Source organism: Pipra filicauda, unplaced genomic scaffold (genome assembly GCF_003945595.2).
Source record: "Pipra filicauda isolate LSUMZ 115617 unplaced genomic scaffold, ASM394559v2 scaffold98_size3848907_pilon, whole genome shotgun sequence".
Lineage (NCBI taxonomy): Eukaryota > Metazoa > Chordata > Aves > Passeriformes > Pipridae > Pipra > Pipra filicauda.
Window position 1 is genome coordinate 1,350,640 of NW_024105186.1, and position 11,741 is coordinate 1,362,380.

General features: G+C 38.1%; 1 protein-coding gene across 15 annotated transcripts in view; it reads left to right on the forward strand.

Annotated features, from left to right (window-relative positions):
- LRCH3 (leucine rich repeats and calponin homology domain containing 3) overlaps positions 1-11,741 on the forward strand; it is a 64,396-nt gene that overhangs the window by 24,475 nt on the left and 28,180 nt on the right. For all 15 annotated transcript variants that reach the window (XR_005562285.1, XM_027751037.2, XM_027751039.2 and 12 more), the window contains exons 2-8: positions 1,438-1,582; positions 2,720-2,846; positions 3,581-3,686; positions 3,873-4,009; positions 4,960-5,069; positions 9,236-9,329; positions 10,174-10,294. Coding sequence is in view for 14 of the 15 variants with exons in the window: in XM_027751037.2 (XP_027606838.2) it covers positions 1,438-1,582; positions 2,720-2,846; positions 3,581-3,686; positions 3,873-4,009; positions 4,960-5,069; positions 9,236-9,329; positions 10,174-10,294 (840 nt within the window). In the remaining variant the exon portion in view is untranslated. The remainder of the gene's footprint in view (positions 1-1,437; positions 1,583-2,719; positions 2,847-3,580; positions 3,687-3,872; positions 4,010-4,959; positions 5,070-9,235; positions 9,330-10,173; positions 10,295-11,741) is intronic.

Genomic DNA, 11,741 nt, shown 5'->3' on the forward strand with positions numbered 1-11,741 from the left:
AGGCAAAAATCTCGAACTGTTTTCTGTCATAGAACAATAAAACAATTCTAGATATGCAATGCAGACTTACTGCTGACAACTTGTATTATTTTGTAGTTTTAACTCCCACTATTAGAGCCGTCGGAAACGTTAATTTAAAAGTCTTGTTTTTTCAAAATCGCGTTCAGACGAGTTCAAGTTGAGATCATGTTTGAGCCTGATACCAGCTGCAAAGAAGTACTTGGTGTGGTTTGGGGTTTTTGGGGGGTTTTTTTGTTTCTTTGTTTTGGTTTTGTTTGGTTTTTTTTTTAATTTATTCTTTATTTTTTAATTTTATTCTTTTTTTAATTGTCATTGCTGAACAGACAAGGAGTTTCATTCCCTTCTTGTAATGATGGATTAGTGCACCCTGCAACATATGTCCATCATAGCCCCTGCTGTAGTGAGCTTCAGTCATACCTGGAGGTTGGGTAATGAGGTTCCTTCCCATTCCTTCCCTTCCTTTTGTACTAAAGCTCATGGGTTTTATCTACAAAGTTTTTCATAGTAATTCTTCCTACTGAGATTTTTAATTACTGGTTATTTATCAGTAGTAGCTCATGGTCTGTTCTAAGCATCAAGGTAGATCTAGAGTCGGTTCAAGCTGCACTTGGAGTGTTCTCCTTGGACAACCTAGAGCAGTGTACAATGGAACATTTTCTCCAAGGAGGGCTTTTTTACTTTGAAAAAGCTTCCCTTTACAAAAAAAACCCCATAAAAATAATGTCAAGAGACACAAGACATATCTGCATTGGCAGTATTTAAAAAGTAATCTGTATTGTATGGTTCCTTCATGGAATAAAGATACAGGAATTAGTATGTCAATTTATTGTATGTATTTTGGCGTGGTAGCTTTTGTCCTCTTATGTTGATGAGAAGTTCAAAACAAATAAAGAAAATAGCAATTAAATGTGGATTTATTTTTTTTAATAATTCATAACACTGATTCAGTGTTACATGGGTTTTTGCAATGAATGTCTGCCCCCCCTTAAAAATGCTGAGGTGAAGCATCAGCTTAGCAAACAGTTCTCTGTGGGAACTCCCTGCTGACAGAAGGTGCTTGAGATCAGAGCATTGCTCCTGTCAGAACTTGGAGCTGGGTGTGTTAGGAAGTGGGAGCTGTGTGTGTGTGTCTGTGAGAACAGCCCTTTGGCATTTATAATCAGCAGCTTTCCTTAACCTTTAAAGAAAAAAGAACCCTTGGCAAGTGCGTTATTTATCACAGCTTTTGAAGGACAGTACTGCTGATGGATGTTTTATACCTGTAGACTGATGATTGGAACTAAGGAAATGTTTTGATTCTTCAAATACAAACATATCGTAGGAGATTTGGTTAAACTTCTGTCTCTTGCCAAGCAAGGAACTTGGTGAAGTTTTAAGGTAGCTTTACTGAATCTCTCTTTTTTTCCCTCCCTTCAGATCTGTCACGGAACAGACTGTCTGAGCTTCCAGCAGAAGCGTGTCACTTTGTCTCCCTCGAGAGTCTTAATTTGTACCAGAACTGCATTCGATACATCCCAGAGGCTGTTTTGAACTTACAGTCTTTAACATTTCTAAATATCAGGTAACAGTTGTCTTACAAATTTTGCTTTAGTATGAGTAGTCTGGGTTTGTAAATTTTGGTGCATTGCTCCGAAGTGCCAACTTGCTGTGTAATCATCACGTTGTTGTGTTGTGTGTCATTGAGTCAAAGCAACCTGGACCATTCTTAACCCACTTAGGTGGATCAGGGAACATGAGGATTAAGCAGCAGCTTTTAGAAGTGGAGTATGAACAAGTCTAATTCCAGTTTAAAGGAATAAATAAATAAATCCAGTAGTTTTCCTGTGAAGTACAGGCGTGCAGTCTGAAAAGAGATGATAGAGCTTTAGCATGGTCTTTGCAATTCAGCTCGCTGCAGATGAATAAGGCTTATGCAATTTCCCTTTACCTTCACTGTACTGGTGGCTCTGAAAGATCTTTCTCAAGCATTAGCACTTCACTGCCAGCATTAAAAGCTAATTGCTGCAACTTGGCCCATCATGAAATTCAACTGTGTACAGCATCTTGCATTTGTAGAAGGTCTTTTAAGAGATGTGGAAAGTTTCTTGTCAGAAATTGGCAGAGATATTTATAAAAAAAAAAGGTCTCAGGCTATTCCCTCCTGGTGTTATAAGCACACTAAATTGGCAAAAGTATATTTCTTTATTTTCTTTTTTTAATTGATATGAAAATTGTACAAATAGGATATGAATCATGTATGGCTTTAGTAATGCTATATCTCTAGTGAGTGCAGTCCCATTGTCCTTGCTTAATTAGAAATAGACTTTAAATATTCAGTATCTAATGACTTTCTCTCTGGCATTTTGTGTGTGCTGACCTGCAGTGCTCCTTATGAGAAAGGCTTTTCCACTCTGCTCAAACTCCTTTGTGACAGAGCATGGCCAGTTACCAGAAGCACCTGAAAGGGCACAAAAATGTCACAGTCCCCCTCACTGAGTTCAAAAGCATCTGAGCAGGCTTGGTACTTGATATTCAGAGTTTGTTCACGCATAACTAGATAAAGCAAGTAGTGAAGAACAACCTCATGGAACTACTTTTGCAGTAATTATATAAAACCTGATTTGATCACCTAAATGGAGTGTGCTTTTTGTATGTCTCTTTCATTGCATTAAGATTTCTCATTAGTGTTCTGGTTATTTTGTTTTCTCTCTGTCAAAAGTCGAAACCAGCTTTCAACATTGCCAGTACACCTCTGTAGTCTGCCACTAAAAGTTTTGATAGCGAGTAATAATAAATTGGTTTCAATACCTGAAGAAATTGGACAGCTCAGACAGCTGACAGAGCTCGTGAGTATACACTTGATTTTTAGCTATTACTATTCAGTCTTTACTTTTTAATTTATATGTTTATTAAGTTCACAGATGCTTCAGAAGAAATAACAATGTTTTAAACTGATCAAAATCCTGCAGTAATTAGGATGCCGTCTGGGCAAGTGCAAGATCAACATCGTGTTTCTCACCCTGCTGAGAACTTTATGATTGTAAACCAACCACTTGTATGCAATGGCAAGTTATTTAAATCTGCTCTTAGCCTAAGGAAGATTTCTGTCTGCCACAGCACTGCAACTATGTTTTGATTTTGTACAGAGGTGATAGAAAAGAGTTTGAAATACTCTGAGATTTTTTTTTTTAAATTATGTAAGGGAAAGATGCACTGGAGAGCAAATGATCCATGTCAATTAAAGTGTCTTCCCTATTTTAGAAAGGAGGGACAGATGGAATTAGAGCTCTTGGTACATTTGTTTCTGGCAAAAAGCTTTTATGTAGCGAGTTGTGCTGTCTGAAATACTGTGGAATAACTCGAATGAGATAACTTGAAATAAATTTCCGCATCTGAATGCTTAATCTTTTAAGGCTTTTCTTTTGCCATGTATTTAAAGTGAGAACAATGCTTCACATGGCAATGACAACTGATGAATATAAGGATCTGAGGTGTTCAGTCCCTAAACAAAGAGCTGCATATTTCAGTTAACAGAGACTTACCAGGCAGTGGTAACTCATTCTTTGCTCTTGCTTTGCAGGATGTGAGTTGTAATGAAATACAGACAATACCTCCACAGATTGGCCATTTGGAATCCTTGAGGGACCTAAATGTCAGACGAAATAATTTGGTGCGTTTACCTGAAGGTGAGATGAAGGCTGTCAGTTATAACAGCAGAAACTTCAAGCACTTCTTTATTTTTCAGTCCCCTTTTCTTCCCCTGAGAGCTTGAAGCAGCATACTTAATTGTTATGTGAAACACCTATTTTTATATTCTTGCTTTTTCTTACACTTTTAATCTGCTGAGCTGGATGTTTGTTTTCTATTTCCAGAGCTTGCTGAGTTGCCATTGATTCGATTAGATTTCTCCTGCAATAAAATAACAACAATACCAGTTTGTTATAGGAACCTCAGACATCTTCAGTCCATCATGTTAGAGAACAACCCTCTCCAGTCCCCCCCTGCACAGGTAAACTGGAGCTAAGAAATCAGATTACTAGTTCAGTTAAAAAGGGCAGAACAAACAAAGTTAAAAACTGAAGGATTATATTGCAAACTTTATTTAAGAACAAGAGAACTTTAAATAAATTCTATTGTATAAAAGTGTTAAATATACAGCACAGCTTGAAAAATCCCTTTTGCTTTTCCTACTTTGCTGTATTAGTAGTCTCACCTGTGGGATATTGCAAAGAATTCCACTGTTATCTGAACATTGCTGCTTTCAGCATAAGAGAGAGGAAGATCTGTTAGACGAGACAGATTTTGTGCCACTCAGATCAAAATTTTGACTGAGGCCTCAGTGCTGCTGGTTCACTTTGCAGCAGAGGGCTCAAATTGGCCTTTGAGCTAGAAACTGCGATATGGTTAGTGACTAATTTGATCTTTAATGGATGTACAGGCCCCTAAGTATTACAGGTTGTACTCTGAGCTGCTGCTTCTGAGTCAAGAGTGGCCCTTGCTGAGTCCTGCAGTTTCAGTAGGGTTTTGCCTCCCTTTTGAAAGCAGAGACAGCTGTTACTGGCTTCATCCACCATAAATTTGAGCTGGCTTTGGCAGTCAGCCACTGCCATTCAAATCTGGGCATGGGTGGGATGCATCTGTTCTGATGCCAGGGGTATAAATTCTAGTACTTGTAAATGCTTATGTCTTGTTTGCATGATGAAATTTCAGCATCCAGCTGACAGAGTTGCCTGCAGACCAGATGTACTTGGGGAACAGCTTCCATTTGTCTCTCTTAGGCATCCCATGATGCTCCACTATAGCTGGTTCTTTAAAATGCAGTGAGATTAGAATAAAAGATACATTGATTGATGTAATCATGCTCATTTATCACTCTCAATTGCATGTTAAATGTCTGTAGTTTACTTTGAAAATGTGTTGTCAAATTATACTGATTTAATTTTTTCAATTTTTTTAAAGATATGTATAAAAGGAAAAATTCATATATTTAAATACCTGAACATAGAAGCATGCAAGATAGCTCCAGACTTACCTGATTATGACAGGAGACCCATGGGATTTGGATCATGGTAAGTTTTGCACAAGCCAAGTTTTGATGACATTCATGAAAATTTTGTCAGTTGTCTGAGTTAATGACAAAAATAGATCCAAGGATTGTTCTTTGCTAAGTGCACTGATGGAAGTGGCTTTGAAAAATCTTATGTTATGTCATAGTGTATTCTAACAAGGTACCAGTGTATAAGAAGTGAGGAGCAGTTCAGAAGATCTGGGCAGTATCATGTGAAAAGTAGTGTTAGAGTTGATACACAGTAAAAAGGGAGTGTTGATATCTTCATAGTACACAGGGTGTGCTCTCATGTTGTTAACATGTATGTTCAGTTTATAAGATCTTAATATTTTCCACAGACTTCCTGGAGTATATGTCCCTGCTGTGATTTTTAACCTTTTGTACAGAATTTTGTGACTGCTGTGCTCAAACCACAGGTGTAAATGCTGATCTCCACCCCATCAGTAAACTGTTATTTCTGGCAAGCTTTCACTTGGCACTGCTGCTTGGCATTGTAACACAAATATTGGAACAGTCAGCAGTATCAGCTGCTAAATGAAGATGTCTAGCGAAAAGCAGGAGCTAAGATTTATTTCTGTTACATGAAACAGAAGAGAGTCAGTGAAGTGTGAAACTGAATATGTATAAAAATTACCTCAGTCATCATGGAAGGTGGTAATAAGGTGTGGAGGAGTGAGTTGCTAAAGGATGTGCTGCTGCCTTAGCAGCAATAAAACACAAATGAGGGGGCTTCACAATAAATCATCATGAGTCAGATTTATGAGGAATAACTTGCATGAGGGACTTGACAGAGGGATTCCTCATCAGCACTGAATGTCTTAAATTATTTTTCAAGATGAGCTCAACATGTGAACATGTTGAGTGTTACTCAGTTTCCAGTACAAGCTGTGGCAGAGAGTTGCTGCATAATATTGAGGATACTGACCTGCTACTGGAAATAAAAAGCTCTAAATGATAAAATGTCATGATCTGTTTAGCTCTAACACTGTTTATTTTTAAGAGAAATTCCAACAAAATCAGTGGACTGTGTGCTTACTGATTTATTGTTTTGTAGCTGTATATTAATATGGAAATTCTCATAAATTGCTTTTGTGAAATGAGAAGAATTAATGTATTTTAATTATAGCTTAAAATTATAAATGTGAAAACAAGAGCAGAACTGGTTGAGGATGCTTTCTCTGGAATTGCTACTGGATTCAGCAGTATGGAATGAGCTTCAGCAGGCTTTCATTTAACTGTGTTTCCATACCCAAGAGGAGATAAGAGTTGGGGGTAGATTTGTTTATTGTTACCGTGCTGTTTAGGGCATTTAGTGTTGCAGGTGATTCCTCCCGTCTTCATGTACCTATGGAAGAACTGTCCATGGTTCAGAGTACATATCAGAAGAAAGTGGTAGAATGATCCAGTGAAAGAGAGGATCCCGAATTATGATACCCTTCTGAAACTTGGGATGGAAGAAATAAAAGCCTTCAGCTCTGATATAGTTAATATTTCCAGAGAAGTCACAGGAGCTTTATGTTTGTTATCTTCAGAGGTGACCAATAGGAATAACGTGTCAGTCAGTCCACCCAGACTTTGTTGCTGGTGTATCTAATAAACTGGGTGTAATGCCATGGAGGTTAAGAATCTGAACTGAGAGGCTCTTAAAGTCTAAAGAAGTTTGTGTCATGCTGTCAGTTCACTTTTGATCAAACATTTTTAATAGCAAGGTTGTTGATACTGCCAATAAAACAAGATACTGTGAAACATTATGGAAAGTGTGGGTTGGAGGTTCTAGTACAGCTAATTATTTGTTTTAGCCTTGTTGAATTACATCAAACTGTCTTACCAGAGTGAAACCTGGTGTGTTGCAGTCCTTGTCTAAACATAAGCTATGTGAAATATATCTGCAGCAAGTTTTGTTCTGCTGCAGCCAGGCTCTCGTTTGCAACACTGAAGTTCAGAGCAGCTCAGGTTGGTGCTGGCATGAATGTGACTGGGAGGAGACAGAACTGTTGAAGCTGTGTAGCAGTTTTTGGCACTGAGGCAAATGGGTAGAGTCTGGAGTTAGAAGGTTTAAAATACGAAGTACTCGTGTGGTTGATTTTCTGGGACTTGGGCAACTGTTCTTTCTTACGGGAGGTAGAAAATAAGTGGTTTAGTGTGGCTTTGGAGCTGTGCCTTTGAAATGTTGTCAAGTATTGTCTTTCCTTTGATTGTTGGGCTTACCAGACATTTGGCTTCTCATCCTTTGATTTCAAGACTTACATAGCTTCCCATGTAAGTTGTAGTTGCCCCCAAATGCTCTCATCTATTCAAATGCCTAATTGTTGTTCCTTGTAGCTTGTTGTTCAGGGAGGAATAAAAGTCTTAAGTCTCAGCTGATTTCAGGATGGCTGCTATAGGATTATAAACGTGTCAAATGTGCAACATTGAAGAGCTGGTTTTAGTTGTGAGAGCTGGGAAGAGAGAAAGCAGCTTTCATGTTAAAAAGGAGAAGTCCTGGAAACAGTGATTTTTTGAGCTTTCAACTAACCTGAAAGGTGTACAGCTTTTTAAAATCTCTAATTGAAAAGGAAGGCTGAAAGAAAATTTGTATCAAAATATTTCCTCATTTTTGAGATCTTCAATTTGCAGTGATTGTTCAGCCTACAACAGGGTGCTCAGTAGATTCTGAAAATATTGATTCATTTAAAATGGAAGTATACTGCAGATGGATATTTTTTGTCCACCCATGTTTTAAATACAGTATTTAAATTCCATGAACTGTTAGCATAAGTAGGGTTCTGTTGTCAGTGATTCAAGTTAATAACTCTTTAACTGCAGTGGGTGGTTTCATGGTCATTCTTTTCTCTTCCACCCAAAAGAAGAAAGTTATTTTTTCCTTTCTTTCTAGTGGTTTTTTATGCAGATGATCTTTCTGTTCAAATATAGGGCCATAGAAGTGGAACTCCTCTGAGTTAAAACTCAGTGCAGATACAAGAGCTTGTTTTTTGCTGTACATCTGCATAGAAACACACATATAGCCTAATGTAGCCCACCATCCCTCCTGGAACTTCTTTCCTCTTTCTTGTCTGTCTGAAAATTAAAACAGCCCTGGATAATAGTCTGTCACTCTTCTACAAAGTCTCATGCACACATACTGTGCTGTGTTAATAATAATAAAAAAAATAATAATTTGAAAATAAGTGTTTCCTGAAAGCAGGATTTCAGAGGGAGCAACAACTTGAGAGCAATATCAATGAGAAAATGACCTGCAATTTAGTTAGGATGGGGTGAAGCAATTAGCTTCCTGAAATTAATTCTTCCTTGTGTATTATGTAGTAATTACTGCTGCAGTTCTCCCTGGGGCATCGAGTGCCAGTAGGACAGTTGAGCCATTGTGAAATGCCATCTGCAGTGGATCAGACAAGTCCCATTGTCTCTTTTACTGTAGCTATCTGCAGCAGTTGCCAGACTTGACATCTGTGATGGCTTTACTGCTGAATTACGTAGTTTTTAATCCCAGAAATTTAGAGAAGAACTGTATGGCTGTTTGGTTATGTGTCTTGTAGCACTGGGCACATGTCTAATGCCTTTGTCTAGACACGTCATTGACAAAGCTTGTAGATGGAAACTGTATTTCTATATTTATTACATTATGAAATATTTGAAATACTGTCCATCTTTCTGCACAGTTTCTTAGGTAGGTGACTATGACACAGAAGTCAGTTATGTAATACATGCTGTGTACTTTGTGTAGAAGTAGTATATTCTGTGATTTTAGTAATATTGCAAGGGTTTATGCTTAATTATGAAAAAGCTTGTGGGACAGTTTCTCAACCAAAACATACGAGTAGTAGAAAATAAAAATTTGACTTGTTAAACAGCAAAATATGAGACCACTTTGCAGCTCTCTTTGTCATAATTTCTATTTGGGAAATGTTTAAAGTATGAATATATACTTTGGATCAGATTAGCTCTTAAAAGGCCAGCCAGTGGCAGGTGACAGCTGACTGACAAGGATGCTGAGTTGTGAGCACTCGCCTCCTGCTCTATGTGGCAAATGCAATGTGAGGCTTTCAAACATGCTGAGCTTGTGAACCCGCTGCAACTGTGCTTGGTGGCTTATTCTGCTTTTGTTCTCTAATAGCTGAGAAGCTTTTGGTGGTGTTTATATTACAGTAACTAAAACTGTGTGTTTGACAGCCACGAGGAACTCTATTCCAGTCGTCCGTATGGAGCACTCGATTCTGGCTTCAATAGTGTGGACAGTGGAGACAAAAGATGGTCAGGGAATGAAGTAAGTGCTGCAGCTTTGTTTTTGTTGAGTGCAGAGTTGGACAGAGAACTAAGCATATACATCTGGAAGCATAATCCATAGGTAATATATGTATGCTAGTGTGCAGGTTGCCTTGAGCCACAGTTATTTCCTGCTTTATTGATCTAAAACAAGCATAATTTCATATGGGACAGACTCAAAGTTTGAAATAATAACAGAAATGTATAAACCAGTGCATGACAGATTAATTTACTGGAGAATAAAAGATGAGGAAAATGGCATTCCTCATTTAAAAAGTCTTATAACTGTATCATATAAACAATGCTGAGTCAATTAAACAAATCTGAACATGAAAATAAAGCTTTAAAAATCAGATGGAAATTTTTTCTTCTTTCTTTGCACCTTGTTTGAAATCCGTTTGCCGGTTAGAAGCAGGAAAATGAGATCTCTTAGCAAAGAGACTGTCAACTGTTCTTCCCAGAAAGAGATTTTCTTTTCCTCTTGGGATAACTAGAAAAGGCAGTAGCCAAGACCTAAAGTGTCTCAGTGAGCTATGCTCCATTGCTCCATATGTCTGGTTGCACTCTCAGCTTGGTTTTTGAGAGGGTTCTAGGGCTTTCCGTCCTGGGATTTTTTCAAGCACTTGCAGATACTGCAAGCAAAACTGTAGCCAAGCTGGTTTTTAAAGAAAGCTTAACCACATATTTTCTTAAAACAATACACTATAGCTGAATTTTCTTTAAATTAGTGTTTTGTAGGTGCAAAAAGGACAATTGAAGTAAAATCACAAGTCAAGAGAGAGTAGCTTACAAGATGTTCTTTCTGAAGAAAAGAGTTTCCTGACTTCACTGTTTGTTTTCCAAAGCCAACAGATGAGTTCTCAGATCTCCCTTTACGTGTGGCAGAGATCACCAAGGAGCAGAGACTGCGCAGAGAGAGTCAGTATCAAGAAAACCGAGGGAGCGCAGTCGTAACTAATGGTGGAGGTAAATAGTGACCCTTGGTAACAATATGTATTTGTCATCATCATTAAAGTTCCAGAATGTTTGCTAAACGGTTGTCTGAAGAGGGAAAAAAAGGAGAAAGATCTAGGTAGAATTACACAAAAGCAATGTTGGGGAAACAGTGTAAGAACACTGCTGTGTTAAGGATGTTAAAGGCAAAATCAAATAGCAGCAGAATTAGGATTTTCTGGAGAACATTGTGTCAGCTTTTACATATGTGCTATTTTAAAGTCTCCAACTGCTTTGAACAGTATTTTAGAATATTGAATTTTGGTGCATGGAGTTTTGCTCTTTGAGCTACTGGGCAAAATTCACAGCAGTAGTAAGTTGTCACTGCTCTGTGCCAACTGCTCTCGAAATGGAATGAGCAACTTTGTCAGGGAATTTCGTATTTCCGAGTAGCACAAGTGTCTCGTTCAGCAGTCTTGCGTTTTAATCCAAACTTTCAGGCTGTCTAGGAGGGACTGCTGTTTGTGACGTTGCTTTGTTGCACTTTCTCAGTTGGTGTCCCGCAGTCTTTACAGTAGCACCTTCGTAGTTGTTCAAGAGCTGATGGTGCTTTCCACATTTCTTGATCTTCACAGTCCTCCTCCATTTTAACTTCCAATAATCTGTTGCTACTGCTGTCTCTTTTTGCCTATAGGCCCTAACTTTAACCTTCTTCCAGATTTGTTTTTTTCAATCATTCTTTCAGTTTTTCTGCACTACTTATAATGAGTTCTCATCCTCTTATACTTCTATTAATTTTTTTCTTCCTCAGCTGCTCTCTGTTTTTAATTTTCCCTAATGGCTACAGTTCATTTTCTTTATCTGAGTGTCACTCTTCCCAGCTACATCTAGTCTCCTCTGCCCAACTTCCACTTTTACTTCTCTCTTCCCTCCTCCTCCCTACCTTCATTGTTTGCCATCTTCTTTTCTTGGTCTTAGTCTCCTCTGCTACAATTTTTTGTTTAATTTGCCACCTTCTAGAAATATCTTAAACTTTTTAGTTGACTCACACTCTTTTATACATTCATGGGGAAAAAAATCAGTTCAAACAGGTAAATTCTGGCAGTTAAAAGAATTGAAGACATGGTGTCATGGGAAGCTCTGGGCAGCCTTAATAACAGGTATTTAACAGAGCTGCCAGCTCTGCCTCCAAGACTAACTTTATTTTGTTCTTTGGGTTTTGCACACCAGGGATTTCAAAATGCCTTGTAGCCTTTTAAGTTGGAGCACCATCAGTTCATGAGTAGGAGTATCTGAGAGGGGCACATGTGGCTGTCAGAGGCCCAGATGCTTTCCAATTCTGTGTTCCTAACACAGATACTAATGTTTTTCATCCTCTGCTGCATCATTATTGGTATTATTTTTATTTAGTAAGCAAGGCTGGAAAGAAGGGGAATTTTGGCATGTTGGATTTTTTTTAAGATTTGTAACTGAGATGGAG